The sequence below is a fragment of the Musca autumnalis genome, unplaced genomic scaffold (genome assembly GCF_047663935.1).
Source record: "Musca autumnalis isolate F117 unplaced genomic scaffold, ASM4766393v1 scaffold_5, whole genome shotgun sequence".
Classification (NCBI taxonomy): domain Eukaryota; kingdom Metazoa; phylum Arthropoda; class Insecta; order Diptera; family Muscidae; genus Musca; species Musca autumnalis.
This window is the reverse complement of record NW_027412088.1, coordinates 61348962-61376374: the sequence shown is the minus strand read 5'-3', so window position 1 is coordinate 61376374 and position 27413 is coordinate 61348962. Positions and strand designations below refer to the sequence as shown.

The 27413-nt window shown below is 35.8% G+C and overlaps 1 protein-coding gene across 13 annotated transcripts in view; it reads right to left on the bottom strand.

The window, feature by feature from the left end:
- Positions 1 to 27413, bottom strand: part of Dh31-R (Diuretic hormone 31 Receptor) — a 451262-nt gene that overhangs the window by 42511 nt on the left and 381338 nt on the right. For all 13 annotated transcript variants that reach the window (XM_073989144.1, XM_073989154.1, XM_073989149.1 and 10 more), the window contains one exon: positions 6324 to 6450. In XM_073989144.1, coding sequence (XP_073845245.1) covers positions 6324 to 6450 — 127 coding nt within the window. The remainder of the gene's footprint in view (positions 1 to 6323; positions 6451 to 27413) is intronic.

The window sequence follows — 27413 nt, the reverse complement described above, 5'->3', positions numbered from 1 at the left end:
TAGGGTAGGTGTTGGATTTATGGTAAATCCGAAAACCTGGTCTCCAGCTTCACAGCTATTGATGAGGGAATTGCCATAATCCCTATAAAAGAAAAGATATTTAATATCAGTCTAATGTGGGCCCATGCCCCAACCGAAAAGAAAGATGAACAGATTAAGGTTATATTCTACAAGTGCCTAGAGAGATAATATATGACTGCTGTTCTGGCCGTGACATTAACATTGCTCTAAGAGATTTTAATGTCAAAAGTGGGAAGGAAAATATATTTGGCCACCCGGTCGCAAGTTCAGCTTTCATGATGTTACATCCGACAACGGAATTATGCTGATCGATTTTGCAGCGGCAGAAACATGGAAGCGAGCAGCATCAAGTTTCTCCGCATTGACATACGCACAGTCACGTGCATGTCACCTAGAGGGAACATATAACTGCTATCCTGACCGTGATTAAAGCTACGATTGTTTTAAGAGATTTAACCGCTAAAATTGGGAGAGAAAAATCTTTGGTCGATATATGTATATAATGCCACGTGGATGTCCTCAGATGGGAAACCCAAAAACTAGATCGATCATGTTGTGATAGGCGAAAAAAACCCTTCCAGTGTGTTATATGAGCTATACATTCGAGGAGCGAACATCGTTTCGTTTGTAACAGTCAAGTTACGCACTCGTCTTAATATTGCGGCAAGAGTGCGAGTAGCACAAGTATACTCGCCTCAACTGAAGCGCACGGCAAAGAATAGCAGAAAATCCATGTTATTATCAGGAGTGCCGTAAGTCTACTGAAGAGAAGAACGCGGCATACAGAGGAACCCTGCAGTCAGTAGCAACGTGAAGCGCTAAGGAAAAATGTCTGGGAAAGAGCAGAGGGGAGAAGCGTATTTTCAGAAGAAAGATCAGGAATAATAAAAACTCGAGATGTACGAGAGTGCCGTGCAGCCGCAATCAGATATTTTTTTAGACATTTTTTGTATATTTTACTTGCAAAAGTTAAAATTTTGTCCTTAAACCGCCAGGTTGAAGGGTACGTTTCAGGCACATTAATTTGCAAAGATGAAGAAAATAACCTGGGAACTAGGGATGTCGATCGGGACGGGTTTGCAAAAATCCCGGGATACGGGATTTCGCAATTCCTTAACTCGGGTTTTCGGGATTTCTCGCCGCAATTTCGGGACTACGGGATTTTTCAGCATTTGCCACTATATGAGCATTTTGTGAAATAAGAAAACAAAATTTTCATTGAAAAATTAAATTAATTCTAACAAATAAAGTAAGAAAATAATATTGTAATAAAAAAACAGGAACAAAGCTGGGAGAAACACTTCATTACCAAAAAGTTAATTAAAATGGTGATTCTTATTACACTACATTACGTCATTTCACGTAAATGAACACATTAACAACGTAATGCTAGGGGTGGGTATTTTGTCCTGTGAACCAATGCGGGTTTAGACCTGAGAAATCTACAGTTGATTAAATCTTCACTCTACGCCAAATTCTAGAGAAGACCCAGGAAAAAGAGATCGACACATACACTTATTGGTCGACTACAAATCCGCATTCGACAGCCCAATAAGGTCAAAGGTGTTCCACGCCATGTCGGAGTTTGGTATTCGTGCAAAATTAATACGATTATGTAGAACAACATTAACGGAAACGAGATCAGCGGTTAAAATAGGAAAAAAACCTCTCCGAGACTTTCAATACCGAACGATGTTTCAGACAAGGTGACTGTCTATCGTGTGACCTATTTAATATCTTGCTGGAAAAGGTCATGCGAGATCCTAGTTTGTTTACAAAAAATGATAAAAATAGCTTTATATACAATAAAGATGTTGTTACTGGAGAGCCATAATAGCCAACTATAGAAAAAGAGTATGCCAAAGTTGGTCTGACAGAAAACGGCGATAAAGCCCAGTCTATGGTATATACATGCAAGACGTCCTGTGGAATTGGACCAACAGTGAACGTTGAAATGTAAACATTTGAAGTAGTTACTGCCTTAGTGTACCTCAGCACCGCCAAAAATAAAAACCAACATAAGTTTCGAAATAATGACGATAATAATATTGGCCAACAGATGCAACTTTGTATGTAAATAGTTTATAAGCAAAACCACCTCTCGTCAAACAAAAATTTCAGACGCTGATACCACCCGTAGTTATATGGGCATATTTCTAGAAATTTCACTTATGTTAAAGCGTATGTTTGGAGTATTGTAACAAGCGAACTGTTGTACATCAACACAAACTCTGAACGTATATCGGTAAAGTGAACTGTTTTAGCACGATTCACCGAGGGATTTTTTAAAATAATTATTTGTGCGGAAGCTATGACCACATTATTGTAAAAAAATAGGGGAAAATATGTTGATTAAAACACGTTTTTATTTGTTATTGTCCAATTATTAGCTTTAGAACACAATGCACAGCTTAATGCTCAAAGAGAAAGTTAAAGAATACACTTCAGACATTAAGCTGAATCGTATCATTTTTTCGAATTTTCACTTTAACCGCGTCAAAAGGATGCTGACATTTTGAAGCAAAAATACAGGTGGTTTTGGAATTTTTGCTCTAATCCGGACGCGCAACTAGATTTGTCTAAAAGTTTATTATGTGATTTTAGTACTCGCGAATTCGCATTTTTGATGTATAAGTCGAGCGTGTAGTCTTCATAGGGTCGCAGCAATCTTCGCTCAAAGTCAACATTTTTGTGCGTAAATTTTTCTGAAAAACCTTTTTTTTTGGTCAAAATTTTACAACTGCTTTACGATTTCCATGGAAACTCGCGTAAAATTAGTTTTTTTTGCGTTCTGAATCTAATAAGCCGCGTCCAAATCGGTTCACTAGATTGGCGGATATGATACCCCTCAAATTTCGAAAATGTACAAAAAATTTTTTTGAAAATATCGCGTTGTAAAACAATTTTTGGATGTGTCAGTTCTACTTAAATAAATAGATCGATACGCGTGTTTAAAATTTGCGAAAACATATATATATAGATATACCCTCAGCCTGTATATATTGAAACAATTTTTTCCCAAAAAACGTATGTATTTAGGGGTTTTTAAAAATATTGAGAGTTTGAACCGACAAAAATTTTCATAAGGATTAGAGATCAAAAGTTTTGCAAAGGAGATAATAAAAGGAATGGATCTACATTGACCATTATGGAAGTCGATCTCCAGCCACAACATATGGTGCCGTAGGGGGCTTTTACACCCTTTGGGATGTTTGCTCAAGAAGTATGGACTTGCCCCTGAAAAAACGTTTACCATCGTAATTGAGGCAGCTAATGCAAGTTGCTTCAACAAAAATCAAAGTGATTCGATAGCAGGTCTTAAAGTGAACTTATCCGAAATTTTGTGTGGGAGTTACCGGATGGAGTGGACAAATATAGTTCATATTTGAACCTGATCTATATCTAGTAGATATATTAGGATGTGTAAAGTATGGACCAATTCGGCCACTCCCTTCAAGAGTTAGCGTATGAACAAATTTTCCGAACATTTTAGAACTTTGGTGGGGGAGGTACCCGAAGGAGTGGACCGATATGGCTTATCTTCAAACGTAAACTATGTTTGGACAAAATATTACTAAGGCCAAATTTTGGACCGAATCGGCAGATCCGTTCTAGAGTTATCTTGCGCTCCAACCACCTCACACGGTGTCATAGGGGTTTTTTTTGCAACTTTCAGGCTATTTTCTCAGGAAGTATGGACTTGCCCCTAATGAAACTTTTACCGTCGTATGGAGGGCAGTGAATACAAGTTGCTAAAACAAAAATCAGAGCGATTCGAGAGATGGTCCTAAACTGAACATTTCCGAAATTTTGTGTGGGAGGTACCCGAAAGAGTAAGCCGATTGAGTCTATATTGAAATATTATCTAAGTCTGGTACACATTTTACGATGGGCAAAGTATGGACCAAATCGGTTACTCCCTTCAAGAGTTATCGTGCGCACAAATTTTCCGAACATTTTCGAACTTTTGTGGGGGAGGTACCGGAAGGAGTGGACCGATATAGCCCATCTTCGAACTTAAACTAAGTTTGGGCAAAATATTACGAAAGCCAATTGGTTCATCCGTTCGAGAGTTATCGTGCGCTCCAGCCAGACAGGCAGACATACAGACAGACAGACGGACGGACATTGCTCAATCGACTCCAAATTGTCTGAAACACATTTCGTCCAAACATACTTGGGGTCTAAAACCATTATTTCGATGAGGCACATTTTGCCCGTATGAAAGTGTATATACCCTCGTTAGCATAAATGCTGAGGGTATAAAAACTATCGCGGATCCAGAAATATAATAGATTTTTCCTAAAAATTGAGTGTGATGCTACATCCACGGTTCTCGATGGATTGCATTGAAACGGCATAGAATGATGTATTTTTTAATTGTGATCATTGAAATCGGATGCGCATATAATATAAATGTACTTCGTGGAAATCAGCCATTTTACTGTTTTTTATCCCCTAATGTGCAACAAATGCTACACCGTGGTCTCCAAATAGAATTTCACAAAGTGTATATCAAATAAAAGGGATTGATTCGCTGTTTTCGAAAATCGGATGTGCATTAGTCATTTCCACGACTACGCGGTTTTTATGCGCTTCAAAAATTGTAATATTTACTTTAACTTTATTTTAATTTTATGCCACAATTCGATGTCCTTGCGATTTAATATAATGATATACATAAACAATTTCGCTAATAGGTAAGCTATAGAGCAAAAATTGGTTGCAACGTTATTATTCATTTTTTAAATATTCATTATTGCACGACATTTTGACGAACAAGAGAAAGAACTCTAAAATTTTTTCTTCAACTTTTCTTTTAAAATCATAAAACAACAAAATTAGAATAATATAAATTTTATTTTTTCCTCAAATTTTCTTCGCATTTTTGCAAATACTATGAATATTATAATTCCGACCTTCACGCCATTGGCTTCATTTTATTTCTCACAATGTCTGGATGCTGTTGTATTTTTTTTCATATTTTTTGTAAGAATAAGCGCTTTTATTTCAAAAATATTTTTGCAAATAAGTAAAATTTTGTAATAAATTTGATTTTTCGCGAAACCATTGAAATATTTTATGAGTATTTTGACATCATCGTAAAGGCTACAAATTCAGTTAACAGTAATAAGATATAACAGCTTATTATATCAAGCCACTATTATTTTAGGATTTTTTCTAAATATTAAAATTAAAATGGTCATATCTTTTGCGCGCAACGGTCAAGGTTATTAACAAAAATATATTTGAAAAATTTTTTTTGGATTTTTTTTTAATCTATGTACCAAAAATCATTGATGTAGCATCAAAAAAAATTTTGATTTTTTAAAAAGGAAAACTCAATTTTACAAATGTTTGCCCATATATGGATCCGAAGCATGGGTACTTGTGAAAGCAGATGAGGGAGAACTTGATCTGTTTGAAAACAACAAATCTTCGGAAGATTTATGGACCAATATGCATTGAAGCTGAATAACGGCGCCTTATGAACCACGATCTGTACCAGCCGACCGACATCGATAATCGAGTTACAACGATTGCATTGGCTGGGCCATGTCCGCAGAATAGATAAATATGCCCCGCCAGAAGGCATATGAATACGAGCCACTCCGGTGGAAAGATAAGCTCGAAGATAATATCACAAAACATAGTATCCAAAACTGGAGAAGTAAAACAGAAGATCGGTGCGTTTGGAAATCTATTTTTAATTCCGCTTATAGAACGAAACGTTGTGTTTAGAGTAAAAGCCATTTAAGAAAGTAAGTAATTCCTTGTGATTCTAAATAAATTTCGTCATCGGTTTTATGGATTTAAAGAAGAATTCACATTCGCCATATACTCATATTCATAGAATCGTGGTAAAGTCTGAAACTTATCAGAAAAGCTTTTGAAAACAACTTGCAGGTTTATGATACCCAGAAGGCAACAATCGCAACATCAAAAAAATATTGTCTCGCAGTCTTCTCTTCGCCGAAATATGTCCTCCAGAAAGGAGGATATAGGCCTTAAAGCAAAATGTTTTTACAAAAAATTCTGGTATATTTCGATCGCTAAAGAATATTCGATATATGACAATCCATATATCATAAGGAGTGTCTAGGTTTAATACTTCGAGGTGCTGCATGGTTTTTTGGACAAAACACCCAGTATTCACGGTGATCTTGAACCAATAAATTGCTCTAAATTATTAGACTTAGTCTTTTTTTAAGTATTCATAAATAAAAATGAGTACAACATTTTTTGCTAATTAAAGTTTTTCACACACCAAAAAAAATCTTGTCTTCACATTTACAACTTACCGGACTATTTGTTACTAAAGCGTGATTAGGCACCACAACAAAATACCACACTAACCACAGAGAATTATTGGCAGCAAACGATGAAAACAGATTCATGTGCAATGTAATGCGGGTACATTTTAATGATCTGCAAATAAATACGAACAAAGGAATTATTATTAAATATTAAAACAATTTATTTAAACACAAAGTAGTTTCCCATATTTCTAGTTTCCCATATTTCCAATCCAATTGACTACAACAATTCTGATTCATACATATTCCATTATTAACGGTCAAAGTTCATCTGGGCGTATAATTGCCATGTCACATGTCGACTTATAAATCACACTCATACGTTATGGTGGTCATCGGTAGAGGTTTGCCGTTTGATTTTGTTATTTATGATAGTCCTAATGGGTTCACATTGTGTGTACTGTTATTTCTTACTTTGTAATAGTGAGACACTGAGAGGGGGAGTTACTGGAATTTATTAGTAGTATGGAATTCGATAGTAATCATGTTAAAACTAAGGAAATCTAAAAATTAGGTCAATATATCGAAAGGCGTGGGCGTGCTCCTAAGACGACAATTTTTCCCAAAGGTTTTTGCAAATTTGTAGAGAAAGAAACTATAACAGATATTGTATTTATTGGTTTTTGTCAGGTAGGTAAGATTGTTGCCTTTACGAATCGTTGTAGTAAATTACCGTAGTGAGCTATTTTATTTTTTCTCAGGTGCTAATGGTACTAGTGAAATTCCAACTTCAGTGGACTAGAACTTTTTGGGGAACAGTATGGAACATAATTACGTTTATGAAGAGTTATGCCTGAGAGTGCCCTCCTTCAGCCCCTATATACGCTTGTACCCATCCCGTTCAGTCCGTTTAACAGTTGTTTACATTTAGTTACTTGGGTAAAAATATGTGTTTTTATACACTCAGCATTCATGCTAACGAGGGTATCTTCGGGAAAAATGTGCCTTGGGCTTTAGAGCCCAAGTATGTTTGGACGAAATCCGTGTCGGACAATTTGGAGTTGATTTAGCCATGTCCGTCCGTATGTCTGGCTGGAGCGCATGATAACTCTCGAACGGATCAACCGATTCGGTCCAAAATTTGGCCTTCGTAATATTTTGTCCAAGCTTGGTTTAAGTTTGAAGATGGGTTATATTGGTCCACTCCTTCCGGTACGTCTCCCACAAAAGTTGGAAAAATTTGTGCGCACGATAACTTTTCAAGGGAGTAACCGATTTGGTCCATACTGGAATTTCTACCAGACTTAGATGAGGTTTCAATATGGACTCAATCGGTAAACTTTACTTTAGGATCTGCTCATGAATCGCTTTGACTTTTGTTGTAGCAATTTGTATTCACTGTCCCCCATACGACTGTACAAGTTTCATCAGGGCAAGCCCATACTTCCTGACAAAAAAGCCTGAAATGGTAAAAAAAAACCGTGTGTAGTGGTTGGAGCGCAAGATAACTCTCGAACGTATCTGCCGATTCGGTCCAAAGTTTGGACTTGGTAATATTTTGTCCAAACTTAGTATAAGATCGAAGATAAGCCATATCGGTCCACCCCTTCAGGTACCCACAAAAGATAAAAATTGTTCGGAAAAATTGTGAGCACGATAACTCTTGAAGATATTGGCCGATTTGGTCCATACTTTACACATCCTAATATATCTAAAAGATATGGACAATATTTGTCCACTCCTTCAGGTACCTGTCACACTAAATTTCGGATAAGTTCACTTTAAGACTTTCATTAATCTTAACCCACATTTTTGTCGGAAAGTTCAAATGTCTAAAACGGGCCACACAATTCTGAAAAGACCCTCAATACATTCGATCTGTTCGTAGATGAAAGTTTCAATTCACAGAGGCTGAGGGTATATCCCTGTCCGCAAAGCCGACTGGCACTTTTTAACCTATTTCTCTCCGTTTTCCCATATGAATTATAGCATTTTTACACAAATGGAATTTTTTTACGTAAATGAGTCTATGTATGAGTTATATGGAAATCAAAAGAGTATGTTTTTAGTTTTTGAACAAATTTTAAATTTTTTGAAAACATTTTGTTTACATTCTTGTGATTCTTTTTAGTGTTTTTATGGTCTGTTTGTGTTTGTCCTGTTTTATACGCTCAGCATTTATGCTAACGAGGGTATATACACTTTCATACGGGCAAAATGTACCTAATCGAAATAATGGTTTTAGACTCAAAGTATGTTTTGACGAAATCCGTTTCAGACAATTTGGAGTCGATTTAGCAATGTCCGTCCGTCTGTCTGTCTGGCTGGCTGGTGCGCATGACAACTGCCGAACGGATCAACCGATTCGAACCAAATTGTGGGTATTGTGATATTTTGCCTAAACTTAGTTTAAGTTCGAAGATGGGCCATATCGGTCCACTCCTTCGTGTATCTCCCGCACAAAAGTCCGAAAATGTTCGCAAAATTTGTGCGCACGATAACTCTTGAAGGAAGTAACCGATTTAGTCCATACCTTGCACATCGTGGAATTTCTAGCAGACATAGATGAGGTTCCAATATGGACTCAATCGGTCTACTCCTTCGGATACCTCCCGAACAAAATTTCGAAAAATTCAGTTTGGGACCAGCTCACGAATCGTTTTGTTTTTGTTGTTACAACTTTTATTCACTGTCCCCCATATGACGGTACAAGTTTCATCAGGGGCAAGCCTATACCACCTGACAAAATAGCCTGAAAGGTGCAAAAAACCCTATGACACCGTGTGTAGTTGTTGGAGCGCAAGATAACTCTAGAACGGGTCTGCCGATTCGGTCCAACATTTGGCCTTCGTAATATTTTGTCCAAACATATTTTAAGTTCGAATATAAGACATATCGGTAACTCATTAAGGTACCTCCACCACAAAAGTTCAAAAATGTTCGGAAAAATTGTGCGCATGATAACTCTTGAAATGAGTGACCGATTTAGTCCATACTTTACACAGTTTCGAATATGTACTATATTTGTCCACTCCTTCGGGTACCTCCCACACCAAATTTCGGATAAATTCACTTTAAGACATGCTCTCGAGTCACTTTGATTTTTGTTGAAGCATCTTGCATTCACTGACATCTTTACAATGGTTCAACTTTTTTCAGGGGCAAGTAAATACCTTCTAAGAAAATAGCCCAAAAGTTGTAAAAGTCCATATTGTACCATGTGTAGTTCCTGGAGAGCACTATATCACTCGAACTGGTCAACGGATTTGGTCCAAAATTTGTCCAAACTTAGTTTCAATTTGAAGATGGGCAATACCGGTCTACAATTTACAGTAATTCTCCCCAAAAAATCAGTAAAATGGTATGCACGATACACTTTCTTGAACAGAGTATTTAGTCCAAATTTAGTTTAACTTCTAAAGTGGCCTATATTGGTCCTCTCCTTAAGGTACTTCCACCCAAAACTTACACATTTTTTAAGTACAGTTTAGGTTCTGTTTAAAGATCATTTGGAAATATATACAGTTGCTATTGGTTGTGGTCCAAAATTAGAACCACTTTCATAATGGACTATATCGGTCGATTCCTTCAAGTACTACTTTAATCCTAATCCACGTTTTTGTCTGTAAGTTCAAATGTTCTAAAGGGCCACAAAATTCTGAAAAGACCCTCAATACATTCGATCTGTTCGTAGATGAAAGTTTCAATTCACATAGGCTGAGGGTATATCTCTGTCCGCAAAGCCGACTGATCCTTTTTTACTTGTTAATAGATCAGAACATATGAACAACTCAAAAACGGCCATATTTTGATGCAACAACTAAACCGAATTTGATTGTTTATAAGGTATCGGAGAGCCGATTGTTATTTGTCGAAAAAAAAAGTGAAAATATCATTATCTACTCTAAAGTTACTCTGTGAGCCGGAGCCTTGACTTGCATCATTAAAGTATGGAAGGTAAATTGAGATCGGGGAAAATAGAACGCTTCCGACTGGCATTAACATTGCAATATGTAGGTTCTTCTATGAGATCTTTCTATGAAAGAAAGAGCCACGCCTGTCACATGAAAGTCTACATAAACAACCTCCATAATGGTTGTCAGATATTATGTGCGCCCAAAAGATGAATAAAATCTTTGAAAGACGTTGGAGTACGTTAAGACATTAGCCATGTACTAAATAACACTGTGTGTATTTTTTTGAGTCATGTTTTATTAACCATATTCTGGCAACGCAGCGTTTTTCCTTTTTTCCACTTTGGCGGTTATTTGAGTTTATGGATCACTAAAACACAATAAGGTCCAAGTAGTTACTTTATTTTTTGTGCAATAATCTTTTAAAGTTGGCAAGTCAAATTTCAATCGCCAACTTTAAACGCGTTTATCTCCAAACTGATATTTTTGAGATGTGTTACTCTTTGAGGGGTGACGTAGGGGATGAATGATACCAAGCAATGGTCTTGACCGGCTTTAACATGGCAAAGCCCAGGATTTATCTTGGTCCCTCTTTCATCTCAAGTGGACACTGACCTCCCCGTGGTGTCACTGTCTTTAACACCCGTTAAAGGTAGTGAGCTAACATGTGCCACGCGTTCACCCATAAGAACGTTAAAAACTTGGGTTTGGGCGTCGGGTTAGTAACCCTCCCCTAGAAAAAACATCCTACTATGAAAAAACGAAAGAAAAGAAAAACAAACCCCTCTAAAGTTGACGAACCCCGCAAACGTTTTAAGAACCATGATCTGCGAATCTGCACCTGGAATGTTCGCACTCTTTATAGAGAAGGTGCAGTCTTCGCATTGGCAGACGTACTTGAAAAGTACAAGACCGATATTACTGCCATACAGGAAATATGATGGATTGGGAAAGGCGTCACAACAACACCTAAAGGTGACGCACTGTATTATAGCTGCCATGACGTAAAGCATGAGTTTGGTTGCGGATTCGTAGTTAGTCGGAGACTAAAACATCTGGTATCCAGCTTCACCCCAGTGAATGAAAGACTTGCTGCAATTTGAATTAAAGCTAAATTCTTCAACATCAGCTTTATTTGCGCTCATGCTCCCACTGAAGAAAAGGACGAACAGACCAAAGATATATTTTACGAGCGCTTAGAAGAAACATATGACCGTTGCCCTGCCCATGACATTAAAATCATTCTAGGCGATTTTAATGCCAAAATTGGAAAGGAGAATATCTTTGGCCTAACAGTCGGGAAATTCAGTCTCCACAGTGAAACATCTGACAATGGTATGAGGCTGATAGACTTTGCAGCTGCAAAAAACATGGTAGTTAGCAGTACCAGATTTAATCATCTCGATATTCATAAGGGCACCTGGCTCTCTCCAGATCAAAGAACAAATAATCAAATTGATCATGTTGTAATAGATGGAAGACATTCATCCAGCGTGTTGGATGTACGATCGTTCCGAGGCGCAAACATTGATTCGGACAACTACCTTGTTGCAGCAAAGGTACGTACCCGTCTAAACGTTGCAAATAAAGCACGAACAGACACAACGCGGAAGTTGAACATCGATAGGCTGCAAACACAACAGATAGCCAAAGCATATTCCACTCAACTAGCCCAATTGCTTAACGCGAGCACTCCTTGTCCCGATAACATAACAACACAATGGCAACATATTGCCCACTCCATGCAAACAGCCGCAAAATCCATACTTGGATTCCAGAGACCTCCGCAAAGGAATTCATGGTATGACCAGGAGTGTCGTGCTGCTACCGAATATAAAAATGAGGCATATAGAGCTACTTTACAATCAGTAGCAACGCGTAGCGCACGAGAGAGATATCGGGAGAAAAGGAGAGAAGAGAAACGTCTTTTCCGCAAGAAAAAGAGAGAAATGGAAAAGCGGGAGTGTGAAAAAAATCGAGATGTACAGGAGCCAGAATAAAGTCCGAAAATTCTACCAAAGAGTGAAGCATCAAACAGATGGCTTTGGTACAGGCACATCCTCCTGTAGAGACCAGCAAGGTAATCTGGTAACAGATACAGATATCGTGCTCAGGATATGGAAGGAACATTTCTCAAATCTGCTGGTATCCAATAGTAGCGAAGACGATCATACCACAGATCCAATCCCAGAAGATGGTATAGAATGTATACCGCCCGGCCAATATGAGGTAAAAACAGCAATCAACCGGCTGAAGAATAATAAAGCAGCAGGAGCCGATGGCTTACCAGCCGAGCTGTTTAAAACCGGAGGCGACGCGCTGATAAGGTGTATGCATCAGCTAGTTAGCACCATCTGGCAGGAAGAACGCGTACCCGACCATTGGAACCTGAGCATCCTATGCCCCGTCCACAAGAAAGGAGATAAGACTGTATGCTCAAACTATAGGGGCATAAGTCTTCTCCCTATTGCCTATAAGACAGTGTCAGGGATATTGTGCGAACGACTAAAGCCAATGGTCAACGAAATAATGGGACCATACCAATGTGGCTTTAGACCAGGCAAGTCCACCTTTGACCAGATATTTACCCTGCGGCAAATCCTAGAGAAGACCCAAGAGATGCATATCGACACATTTCACCTTTTTGTCGATTATAAAGCAGCATTCGACAGTCCCCTCCGATCAAAGGTATTATACGCAATGTCTGAATTTGGTATCCCCGCAAAGCTCATCCGGCTTTGTAAGATGACATTAACTGATACTAGGTCCTCAGTTAAAATTGGAAAGAACCTCTCCGAAGAATTTTGTACCAAAAGGGGTTTCAGACAAGGAGACAGCCTTTCGTGTGATCTTTTCAACATTTTGCTGGAAAAGGTAATACGAGATGCAAATGTCAAAAGAAATAGCACAATTTACACCAATAGCCACATGTTACTTGCCTATGCTGATGACATAGACATCATGGGACGATCAGTAAAGGAAATAACTGATACCTTTAGGAAGGTCGAAGCAGAATCTGCGAAAGTGGGTCTGGCGGTAAACGGCGAAAAAACCAAATTGATGGTGTCGACGCGCAAAGCGTTCATAGAGCTCGGACCAACTGTTGAAGTTGGTACCTACAATTTTGAGGTAGTTAAAGACTTCGTCTACCTCGGCACTGCCATAAACACAACAAACAACATCAGTTGTGAAATAATAAGAAGAATTGTATTGGCCAACAGATGCTACTATGGTCTAAGTAAGCAATTTAAAAACAAAGCCACATCTCGTCAAACAAAAATAACACTATACAAAACGCTGATACTACCCGTGCTAATGTATGGCTCCGAAGCATGGGTACTTGCGCAAGCAGATAAGGCAGTGCTTGGTGTGTTTGAGAGGAAAATTCTTCGAAAGATCTACGGGCCGATTTGCGTTGACGGTGAATATCGACGTCGTATGAACCACGAGCTATATAAGCTATACAAAGACATGAATATAGTTAAACGTATCGAGATGCAACGATTGCGTTGGCTAGGCCATGTCATGAGAATGAGCGATGATGAACCCGCTAAAAAGGCGTATGAATACATGCCACATGGTGGTGCACGCAGAATCGGCAAGCCTAAGCTTCGATGGAGCATACAAGTGGATGAAGAAATGAAAAGGCGCGGTATTCCAAAAAGTCAAGCGAAAAACAGAGAGGAATGGAGATCTTTTCTTAGTTCGGTCTATGGAACAAATGTTCTGTAATGGGCCAACTAAGTAAAGTAAGTAAGTTACTCTTTGAGTATATGAGCGATATATACTTTATGGGGTCCCAAATTATTATTTCGATGAAAATAATAAACAGAAAACAAACGTAATATACCCACCCTTCATACTATGGTGAAGGGTATAAAAGCAGAAGCAAATTTGCATGCCAAATTGGCATGCAATAGATTTCATTCATCTTTCCCACACCAAAGCAGCACAAAATCTGTTCAACCATACACTCTTCTTAGATACACTTCATATTCTCTCAAAGATAATTGTCTTTTTTCGACAGAAAGGCTGATTAAGCATTTTTCGTATTTATGTAAAAAATTATAAAAATTTAATCCGGTTATGAACCATGCAAAACGTTAAAAAAATTCCTCCTATTACTTGCAACACAAGAGCTTTAGATATGAAACCAATTTCTTTTTGTCTATGCTTCCATGTTTCCTTTGTTTGGCAATATGAAATTGTCATATTCTAACATGTTTATCACCAAAAATCCCACTTAACCTTTTAAAAAAGTAAATTCATATTTTCTAATTTTCTTCCGCCTCCCTTCCTCCTGACACTTGTTAAGTGCGTATATAAATAAATGAATTTAGATGTTTGTCACCAAGTTGGCCTAAGTGTTTACAAATTGTGTATAAAGTATTTATTTAAGTTCATAACACGTATGTACATAGGTATGTGTCTAAGTACATCTCTACCATACGAATTCAACACAACACATTGTAAGTGAGTAGAGGGAGGAGCTCTTCACGCCAGTTGGTTGGATCGTTGTTTGGTGATGGCGTTGATGATGTTGACATGCCGTGAAATTCCCCAGATACAGGGGCATTGTTTCAAGTTACATGTTTTTCTTCCACATTTTGCCTTTGTCTTTGTTTATCTTATTTCACTTTAATTTTGTTTTGTTTTGTGATGGTTTGGTTTTAATATGCTTAAGTACTGACTTTGACAGAGCTAGAAAGGCGAAGGATGGAGTTTTTTTTGGCAAATTCAAAATTTTTTTGTGTTCATAAACGTATAAAAAGTGTAAAAAATGCAAAAACCTCAAACATGAAAGTTCAAACAGTTATGAACTGTAAAGAGGCTTTGTAGCATTATGTGGCGTCTAATTAAAAAAGTAACTCCTGGCAAAGTGAAAAGTCAATGGCCATATGTCATATTGCTTTAGGACGGCTAATGGGTTGCCTTCATAATTCGCCTATTTTATGGCTTGCTCAATAAAAGAAGAAAAGTAAATGTTAATGACCTCAAATAATGGATATACTGTAATTTATGTTGGGTAAAGAAAGGTAACATTGTTCCAATATATATTTAGATATATTGGTTCCTAAATATATATTCGATTTTATATTTATGTCATGTAATTCACCTTATGTAAAATTTATATTTTTATGCTAAAAATTTACACATTTTTATATTTTTTTATAAACGATTTATAACTGCAAAAGGTTTACTATACTCTATTAAGTTAAATAATATGACCTTATGGATTTAAAAATTTGTGTTTATAAATGAAACATTTTCCAGAATGTTTCCAATTACCATTAAATATTGGTTAAAAGTATCTAAACTGTTTATTCTCTAAATAAAGTATCTCAAATTGAAATTATTTAGGATTAAAGTTAATTTTCATTTAAAAAGTTTGTTGCATGAAATATTTTATTTTTTTATAAAATGTAATAGCCTAACTTTTGATTATATTAAAATTTGCTATTAATTTGCATACTATGGCAAACGTGCTTTCACAGACTTTGTTGAGGTTTAACGATTTTTTTTCGGCAACTTTTGTATATTTTAAGTTAAAAAGAGAAAAACCTACTATAATACCGCAGACAGACAACAGATTGCAAGAGTAACAAAAAATTTAAGAATAAGGGACTACAAATTCAAATATTTATTTTAAATTCTTCTTTGTATTAATGTGCTGTGGTATACTGTGAAATCGGAATGAGTTAATGAAAGAAATTTATATTTAAGGATTTGGAAATTTTTGTAATGGCTTTCCTTTAAAATATCCAACGAAAGTACGAAAGAGTTGCTTTTGATAGGTTTTTTAGTCCTTGGATATCGACAGCTCCGATAAAAAAGGAACAATCCACCATGGAAAGCCTCTGTCCAAATTAATGCCCTTTTAAATTGCAACGGATCTAAATTAAATTTATGATTTGGAAAAACATTTTAAGTCAGACCTTAGAAGCTTGTGAATTTCTAATTTTTATACCCTCAGCCTTTAGGCTATGAAGGGTATATGAAGAAAAGACAAAATTTTTTTAGTTTTCCATAAGAAAAAAAATTAAAAATTTTTTTTAAGCTACATGAAAGATTTTTGGTGCATAGATTGGGAAAAAAATTCCATTCTTAAATCTGTTCGAGATACTAATTTTGGTTGTTGCGCGCAAAAGTTATGGCGGTTTCAATTCTGATAAAAAGAAAAAATCTTTAAAAGACTCTAATCATTATATTGAGAAACTCTCTTAATTAGGGGCTCCTTACGTAATATATGATTACTGAGGCCCCATAACATTAGTGAAAAAGTTTTAAGTTTTCGCGGAAATTGAGAAAGAGTTAAAAAAATTGGTACTTTGCAACATGTTTTAATAAAATTCAACCTGTTTATGCATCTGAAAAATATATAAAAAATATGTACGTAATCTAAACATCGCGAAGATTCAAATGAAACCAAAACTATACAAATCCGTTTAGTGGTTTTCATATTATAGCAAAAACAAAATATATTGAGGAAATTTATAAAATTTTTGTAAGAGAAAATATTTATTAAAATTTATTTTGTGAGTTAGTTGAAGAAAATGTAGGAAAAATAGGTTAGAGTTATTTTTCTATTTTAGTTAATTTTCACGCAAAGAATCACATTTTTTATTCTAATCACTTCTCGAATACACGCTAACATCTAGCGGAAGATATGGGTATCGTTCAAATAAATGTTGAGTTCCTTTAAATGGGGTATACTCTTGAAATAAAACTGTATCGGGTAATGTTCATTTTGAAATGCGTGTAAATCGCGAAATCCTCAAAATCACTTGATGCTCATGCGGTTTACCAACACAGCGAATTCTTCTCTTTTAATTTGTACAAATTTGCCAAGATTTACTTTGGCCGCTAAGATGTAGCTTCGTCTGCAGTTTAGTGTGCAACAAACTGTATAACGCTTATAATTTGCACAAAGTGCATACACTTTTTATGCGCATCCGATTTCACTATCAACCGCGAAAAAATACATCGATCTAAACATATTTCAATAAAATCCATCAAGAACCGTGGATGTAGCATCACACAGTATTTTTTGGATAAATCGGATACAGCTCCCATGCCACTAAATTTTTCAAACCGCTGTTTTCGCACAAACGCGAGTGATGATTCACTTTCTTCATTGAAATGGAAACGATCCACATTAAACGCGAATTAGCCAGCGATATTTTCAAAAACATTTTTCGCAAATTTTTCAATTTTTGCAGTAGCCATTTCCGCCGTTCTAGTAGATGGATTTTTATGATCTGTGATTCATATAATCCGGATCGTCGAAAAACTAAAATATCGCGGGGTACCAGCACACTCAAAACGATATTGTAAATACTGTACCCAAAAAATAGGTTTTTTAGAAAAAATATCACACTAAATTTTGGCCTTTGGCATAGGATTACTCTGCTGCTGTGTGGGCTACATACTCAATATACATATCAGATTATGCGAAATCGCGAGTTCTTTAATCCTATAATTGGTTTTTCGAAATATCCGAATGCGCGTCCCAGTTACATAAAAAATACAAAAAACACCTGAAATCCGGCTTCAAAATGTCAGCATCCATAAAAGGTGGATGCAGTGGAAATTTTGAAAAGTGATATATTAGAAGTGTAATCTTCATTTTGTATTCTCCTACTATTACTTTGGACAGATGTCCGTCATTTGAATGGTTTAATTAGTCGTAACTACCACGTAAATTAATTTTTTTTGCTAAATTTTTGAGCTTTGTACAAAAACATCTAAATTAATCCAGCAATTGTCATAGTTACTGGTAAACTACAATAGTTCGCGTATTATAATAGTGCAAACCTTGGCTTCATGGAAACTAAAAAATTTTGACTTTTCCTCATATACACTTTCATACGGGCAAAATGTGCCTCATCGAAATAATGGTTTTAGACCCCAAGTATGTTTGGACGAAATGTGTTTCAGACAATTTGGAGTCGATTGAGCAATGTCCGTCCGTCTGTCTGTCTGTCTGGCTGGCTGGAGCGCACGATAACTCTCGAACGGATAAACCGATCAGGTTCAAATTTTGGCTTTCGTAAAATTTTACCCAAACTTAGTTTAAGTTCGAAGATGGGCTATATCGGTCCACTCCTTCCGGTACCTCCCCCACAAAAGTTCGAAAAAGTTCAGAAAATTTGTGCGCACGATAACTCTTGAAGGGAGTAACCGATTTGGTCCATACTTTGCCCATCGTGGAGCGTGTACCAGACTTAGATAAGGTTTCAATATGGACTCAATCGGTTCACTCCTTGGGGTACCTCCCACACAAAATTTCGGAAAAGTTCAGTTTAGGGCCAGCTCTCGAATCGCTTTGATTTTTGTTTTAGCAGCTTGTATTCACTGCCCTCCATACGACGGTACAAGTTTCAGCAGGGGCAAAACCATACTTCCCGAGAGAATAGCCTGAAAGTTGCAAAAAAACCCTATGACACCGTGTGAGGTGGTTGAAGCGCAAGATAACTCTCGAACGGAACTGCCGATTCGGTCCAAAATTTGGCCTTAGTAATATTTTGTCCACTCTTTCAGGTACCTCCCCCACAACAGTTCAAAAATGTTCGGAAAAATTGTTCGTACGGTAACTCTTGAAGGTAGTTCCCAAATTGGTCTATACTTTACACATCCTAATACATCTACCAGATATAGATCAGGTTCAAATATGGACTATATTTGTCCACTCCATCCCGTACCTCCCACACAAAATTTCGGATAAGTTCACTTTAAGACCTGCTATGGAATCACTTTGATTTTTGTTGAGACAACTTGCATTCGTTGCCTCAATTACGATGGTAAAAGGTTTTTTAGGGGCAAGTCCATACTTCTTGATTAAACAGCCTGAAGAGTGTAAAAACATCCTAAGGCACCATATGTTGTGGCTGGAGATCCACTTCCATAACGATCAATGTCGATCCATTCCTTTTAGTATCTCCTCCGCAAAACTTTTGAACTTTAATCCTAATCAACATTGTTGTCGGTTCAAACATCCAAAATTTTTAAAACCCCCTAAATACATACGTATTTTGGGAAAAGCCGACTGATACTTTTTTACTTGTTTTAAGAGATTTATGAGACTAGCGACTTTTTTAAATATTTATAAAGCGACTTGTTGGGTTCGTTGATTGTTTCTTTAATTTTTTTAGCGACTTGTGATGTTCGTAGATCTTTTAATGGATTTAAAAATTATTCTTATGCTGACCTAAAAGGCTGGGTGATTAAAAAAAAAACAAATAATGGGATTTGTGAGACTCTTTTTTAATATTTGTACAGCGACTTGTGAGTGGGACTTTTGGACTTTAGGGGGATTTTGAGGCTCGCAGATTTTTTAAACGCATTTTTAGAACGACTTCTGAAGCTCGGCGACCTCTGCCTCGTTGATTTTTAAAAATTTTGTTAGGGGCCCTTCTGAGGCTCGTGGATTATTAAAAATAGTTTTAGAGCGACATCTGTACCTCGTGGATTTTTAACTATTTCTAAAGCGACATCTGAGCTTTGTGGAGTTTTAAAACGGTTCTAGAACAAGAAACTCTTGGATTTTTAAGAAAGTTCTAGAAACATTTGTGAAACTGTTGGATTTTTAAATTTGTTTCTTTTTAAGTGGGCTTTTGATGATGGTGTACTTTTAAAATATTTTAAGAGCAACATCTAAACATCATGGACTTTTTACAAATGTTGTGGAAGGGCCTCCGAAATAATAAAAATATGGGGACTTCTGAGATTCGTGGAATTTAAAAAATATTTTTAAGCTCGAGGATTTTTAAAACATTGTCAAGTGGGACTTCTGAGGCTATAGATGTTTTAAACATATTTTTTGAGAGATTATGATGATTATTTTAGGAAGACTTCTGAGTGTCTGAATTTATTTTTTTTATTGTTTTAATATTTTAGAACGACTAGTGGATTTTAAAAATATTTTGAAGGAGAAATCTGAGCCTCCTTTATTTTTAAAAATATTTTTAAGGCGACCTCTGCTTTGATGATTTTTAAAAATATTATTAAAGGCCCTTCTGAGGCTCGTGGATTATTAAAAATAGTTTTGGAGCGACATCTGCGCCTCGTGGCGACATCTGAGGCTCGTGGATTTTTAAAAAGGTTCTAAAACAATTTCTGAAACTCTTGGATTTTTAAAAAAGTTCTAGAAAAATTTCTGAAGCTCTTGAATTTTTAAATTTGTTTCTTTCTAGGAGGATTTTTTTAAATATTTTTAAGTGGGCTTTTGATGATAGTGCATTTTTAAAATATTTTTGAGCAACATCTCCAGATCATGGACTTTTTATATATTTAATAGCGACATCTGCGCCTCATGGTTTTTTAAACAAGTTTTGGAGGACCTCCGAGGCTTTTGGATTAAAAAACAAAATCGAGACGACTTCTGAGATTCGTGGATTTTTAAAAATGTTACGGAAGGAATTTTTAGTGATTTTGGATTTTTAAAAAAATTAAGGGAACTTCAACATTGGTGGATTTTTAAAATTATTTTTAGAGCTTCATCTACGCCTCGTGGATTTTAAAAATATTTTAGAGCGACATCTATTTTTAAAACTAATATTTAGAGCGACATATGAACCTCGTATATTGTTTTTTTTTTAATATTTTAGAGAACCATTTCGTGGTTTTCTAACATTCCAGAAGATCCGGTATTAAGAAAAATCGTGAATTTTTAAAAATAGTTTTAGAGCGACATTCATGCCTTGTGGATTTAAAAAAGAAAAAAAGAAATGTCTATAGTCGGACGGAGCCGACCATGGGATACCCTATACCACTATCCCTGGACAATCGCTCTCCACGGAACTTCTATTCAATAATTGTGAAAATGCAATTATCAAATATCAGAGATGTAATGTATAATACTTTTGACCAAAACCAAAAAGTTATCTAGCATGACAAAGACATTTTTGTAGCAGGAAAGGAAAATTTAGTTCACACAAATTAAAATGTAATGAAACCCACTTATGTAGTACTACTACTTCCGTTGTTTAACCGCTACGTTATTGAAATTTTTACCAATTTCACACAAAAGTTTCAGTCCATTTAACCCGCTAAGTATTAACTGATCTTCACGTTGGTTTGTACGCTTCTTCTTCATCATAAACTCAAACTTTGTTTAACATTTTGCGGGTTATTATTTTGACCTATAGAGCCGCTACAAAATTGGTTAAAATTTTGTTTTTGGTCCATTTCATCCCCTGAACATTTAACGATCATCACCAAAAACTAATCATTTCTATTCTGGCCCGAACCCAACCTCCTTAAAAAATTCGTTTTTTGATCATGCACACCCACATAATTGACATCAATTGAAAGGTCAAGCGTTCCACTTTCAAGTATATCTCACTTGTTCGGAATGTCACTTCCAGGAATTAAGATATAAGCTGTATATTAAAATTTTCACAATTTTCACACAAAAGTTTTGGCCCATTTAACCCTCTACATATTATCCGATCGCCATCTCAAATTGCAAGCTTATCCTTTGTGATATACTCTTACCTTATTTAAAACTACGCGTTGCTCGGACTATTATTGAGACCTACAGAGCCGCTAGAAAATTGGATAAATATTATGTTTTTGGTTCATTCCACCCGCTAAATATGTCACGATCATCACCAATAAGAACAGGGATCTATTTTGATCTTAACCCGACCTCCATACAAAATTTCGTGACGATCGGTCCATAATTGCGGCCTGGAGCGTGTTTACAATTTATAATGGACAGACGGACGGACGGACACACATCTCAAAATCGCTTTATCTCGTCGAGATATGAAGATTGGTATACCACATTGGGGGTCTCCGACGAATATTTCGCGGTGTTACATGCATTTTTATTTTTAGAGCGACATATGAACCTCGTGTATTGTTTTTAAATATTTTAGAGAACCATCTGACCTTCGTGGTTTTCTAAAAATTTTTAAGGGGATCATCAGAAGAACTCGAATTAAGAAAAAAAAATTTGGACTAGACTGTTCTCGCATCCGCAAGAGAGGGTACAACAAAAACAATAGTAAAGAAACGATATAAAGAAACGATATTCTATATAGAAGTTTTAAAAATATTATTTGAGGGATTATAATAATTATAATCATGCAAGGATTCCAAGGAATCCTAACCCGAATATTTCCAAAATACAAATAGGGGGAAATTCCCCGACCCAGTTGGTGTACTTCCCGACGTAAACATTCAGAACCCCTATACACGTGTGTTCTATTTTTCGGTCCTGTTTCATAATCTGCCCGATTTTATCTTTAATTATGTTTTGTGTTGTACAGTGAGCGTCGGAATTAATTTTTATACCCTATACCACAATGTGGAAAAGGGTATTATAAGTTTGTTTTGGTAAAAATTCATGTATCACCGCGAAATATTCTTCGGAGACCCCCAATGTGGTATACCAATCTTCATATCTCGACGAGATAAAGCGATTTTGAGATGTGTGTCCGTCCGTCCGTCCGTCTGTCCATTATAAATTGTAAACACGCTCCAGGCCGCAATTATGGACCGATCGTCACGAAATTTTGTATGGAGGTCGGGTTCAGATCAGAATAGATCCCTATTCTTATTGGTGATGATCGCGAAATATTTAGCGGGTGAAATGGACCAAAAACATAATATTTATCGAATTTTCTAGCGGCTCTGTAGGTCTCAATAATAGTCCGATCAACGCGTAATTTTAAATAAGGTAAGAGTATATCACAAAGGAGAAGCTTGCAATTTGAGATGGCGATCGGATAATATGTAGAGGGTTAAATGGACCAAAACTTTTGTGTGAAAATTGTGAACATTTTTAATATACAGCTTATATCTTAATTGCTGGAAGTGACATTCCGGACAAGTGAGATATACTTGAAAGTGGAACGCTTGACCTTTCAATTGATGCCAATTATGTTGGTTTGCATGATCAGATAACAGAGTTACAGCCTAATATATTCCGTTATTTGTTTGCAGTGTAATAATAAACTCGCTAGAAGTCGCAATTATACATCAATAGTCACAAAATTTTGCAGCGGGTAAGAGTATAGGTCGAAAAAGATGCCTACAATTTTGAATGATGATCTGATATTCTTTAGCGGGTGAAATGGACCATTACTTTTGTATGAAAAATATAAAATTTTATTTATGGCCGATATTTTAATTCCTTGAGGACATATATATTTCGCAAAGTAGCATACATATGGGAAAAAACTACTGACCTTTCCTCTGATGTAAATTGCAATAAAGTGTTTGCTAGATAACGGGCCTACTGCCTAATATATAATGGGTTCCGTGTAGAGAACCACATTTTTATCCCATGCTACATATTGTCTCTCCAAAAGTTTGTGTAACACCACGAAATATTTGTGCTAGACCTCTTATTTGGTATGCCAAAATTCACATCTCGACGAGATAAAGCGATTTAGCGATGTGTGTCCGTCCATTAAAAATTGTAAACAAGCTTAAGGCCGCAATTATGGACCGATTGTAACGAATTTTTTAAGGAGGTTGGGTTCGGGCCAGAATAGAAATGATTAGTTTTGCTGATGATCGTGAAATGTTCAGGGAATGAAATGGACCAAAAACAAAATTTTAACCAATTTTGTAGCGGCTCTATAGGTCAAAATAATAACCCGCAAAATTTTAAACAAAGTTTGAGTTTATGATGAAGAAGAAGCGTACAAACCAACGTGAAGATCAGATAATACTTAGCGGGTTAAATGGACTGAAACTTTTTTGTGAAATTGGTAAAAACTTCAATAACGTAGCGGTTAAACAACGGAAGTAGTAGTACTACATAAGTGGGTTTCATTACATTTTAGTTTGTGTGAACTAAATTTTCCTTTCCTGCTACAAAAATGTCTTTGTCATCCTAGATAACTTTTTGGTTTTGGTCATAAGTATTATACAATTCATCTCTGATATTTGATAATTAAATTTTCACAATCATTGAAAAGAAGTTCCGTGGAGAGCGATTGTACAGGGATAGTGGTATAGGGTATCCCATGGTCGGCTCCGTCCGACTATAGACTTTTCTTACTTGTTTTTAAATATTTTAGAACGTCTAGTGGATTTTAAAAATATTTTTAAGGCGAAATCTGAGCCTCGTGTATTTTTAAAAATATTTTTAAGGAGACCTCTGTCTCGTTGATTTTTTAAAATATTGTTAGGGGCACTTCTGAGGCTCGTGGATTATTAAAAATAGTTTTAGAGTGACATCTGTGCCTCGTGGATTTTTTTTTTTTTTTTTTTGAATATTTTTAAAGTGACATCTGAGTCTCGTGGTATTTTGAGAAGGTTCTAGAACCATTTCTGAAAATCTTGGATTTTTAAAAAAGTTCTAAAAAAATTTCTGAAACTCTTGGATTTTGTTTTTTTCTAGAACGACTTCTGATGGCTTTTTTGATTATGGTGTATTTTAAAATATTTTTAGAGCAACATCTAAACATCATGGATTTTTATATATTTTATAGAGACTTCTGAGCCTCGTTGTTTTTTAAAAATGTTGTGGTAGGACATCCGAGTCTATTGGATTTACAAAAAAATGGTGACTTCTGAGATTCGAGGATTTTTAAAAATATTTTTAGAGCGACATCTAAGCCTCGTGATTTTAAAAAATGTTACGGAAGGATTTCGAGGCTTGTGGATTTTTACTAAAAAAAAAAATTAAGGAGACTTGTAAGATTCGTGGATTTTTTAAATATTTTAGAGCGACATGTATGCCTCATGAATTTTTAAAATATTTTTAGAGCGACATCTATGCCTCATGAATTTTTAGAATATTATTAGGGCGACATTTATGTCTCGTGGATTTTTAAAATATTTTTATAGTGACATCTATGCCTTGTGGATTTTTAAAAATATTTTTAGAGCGACATCTGAACCTCGTGTATTGTATTTTAAGTGTTTGGAGAACCATCTGACTCTCGTGGTTTTCTATAAATGTTTTAAGGGGATCCTCAGAAGATCGTGAACAAAAAAAAATAAAAAAAAAAACAATTTTGAACTACACTGTTCTCGCATCCTCAAGTAGTACTACAAGAGAGGGTAAAATAACGATGGAAAAAAAGTGGCTGGAATTCTATATATGGTAACATGGGGCGCCTTCGCCACGTTTTTGTTCAAAATGTTCTCATACCGACACCGTTAAAGTTTTTTCAAATATTATTTTTGGTACAAATATTAGCGTATTTTGCCCAAAATTTTTGATATATATGTGGTTATAATTTTGTTTTTAAAATATTATTTTTGAGAATTTATAAAATGTCTAAAAAGTGGCGAAGCCTCCCCACCCATGGGGCAGCTTCGCCATCGAAATTGAACATTTTCCAACGGACTCTAAAACTGTAATTTACCATACTTTTTCCTTAAATATCAACATTATGCGAAAAAGGAACATGTTTTCTATTGAATAATCAAAAATGATTCTAAAATTCACAAATAGTAACCGATTCTAGCGGTTAATTGAAATAGGTTCCTTGAATTTAGGTACAAAAATCATAATATAACCAAAACAAGATACGTTTATGATACTATTTGATTTTAACTTCACATTATAGTATGGTATATCTATGGCATAAAGAATTGAAGGTAAACATGACAAATTTCTGACATTAACCCACCACACCCCTATCATGGCGTAGGCGCCCCACCCCCAACATATCCCATAATATGAATATATTGACATTTGTTATTGTTTTTTTCATGCAAATTATTGGGATTTCAATTCTTCAGTAGTTGTCTTCTAAGGGTATCAAATATGTTTTTGATATCACAAAAGGTAAAGAAGATATCACAAAAAACATCTACCATAATTATTTTTCCCAATACCCTCAAAACACAAAACCACTTGCGTCCGCTATCATACTTAAGACACAACTGCCAACTTTTGGGAGATGATGGATCTTCATTAAACTCACAATTTTGCCTTTAACTGATTTTTTCTAGCACTTGTATTTTGCGAGAAAATCGGCGATGGCGTACCCGCCCCAGTGGCGAAGGCGCCCCATGTTACCATACAAGTTGTTGTTGTAAATTTAATTTAAATAAAGTAAATGCCTTATAAAAATTTACGTTACAATTCAATGTTTCTATGAATGGAAATTCATGTAAAATAACTTAAATACACAAGCTACTTTCGTAACAATCTGTTTAGAGAAGTTTTTGAAGCTTGTATATTTTTAAGAATAGGCCTATTCTATAACTTCGCAAGTAAAAAGTATTTGCAAGTTTTCACAGTGCTCTTGTACTGAACAAGTTTGTTATCGAACAGCATTTCGTAAAAGACTGTACAATTTTTTTGGGTAATCGTACAGACCTATTATTTTTCTTCTTCTTTATTGCATATTCGATATTCGAATGTTAGCGACCATATTACATTTCATGTATAATTTTCTTTATATATTATTGATAAAATATGAATATAAATCTCTGTTTCTTGCGACACTTATTAAATTTTCTGCATTTCGAAATTCTGTCCATTGTAGAATATTTTGAAGCCAGGACATCTCTTGTCTTCCTCTGCTGCGTTTACCTTCTATTTTGGCTTGAAGAATTCTTTGCAGGATGCGGTATTTTGGGTTTCGCATTATGTGTCCGAGATATGAAATTTTTCTCCTTTTTATGTGATCGAAGAGTTCTCTTGTTTTATTCAATCTTCGTAGAACTTCGTCATTTGATACGTGAGCTATCCACGGTATTTTAAGAATTCTTCGATATATCCACATTTCGAAGGCTTCTAAGCGCTTGACATCTATTGCTTTTAAAGTCCATACTTCCACAGAATATAACAAAACTGGCCATATGTAGGCCTTTATGAACCTTGTCTTTGTTGCAATGTTAATATCATGGCTTGTTAATACTCTTTTGTATTTGTGAAAGGCGTCTCTTGCCATTTCTATCCGGCATTTAATTTCTTTGGAGTTATCCCACTGATCATTTATTGAAAACCCGAGATATTTGAAGCTCGACACTCTCTCGAGTGGAGTGTTATGAATTGTTATATTCATGTTTTCAAAATTATTTTTCTTGCTTATTATCATATATTTTGTTTTATTGGTGTTTAATCTTAACCCATATGTTTCACTACACGCAGTTAGTCTTGTGACAAGGTTTTGTAGACCCGATAAGCCGTCTGCTATTAGGGTAGTATCGTCAGCGTATCTGATATTGTTTACGTATTCATTATTTATTAGGACTCCTTCTTGGACGTTGTTAATTGATTCCTTGAATATTTTTTTCGGAA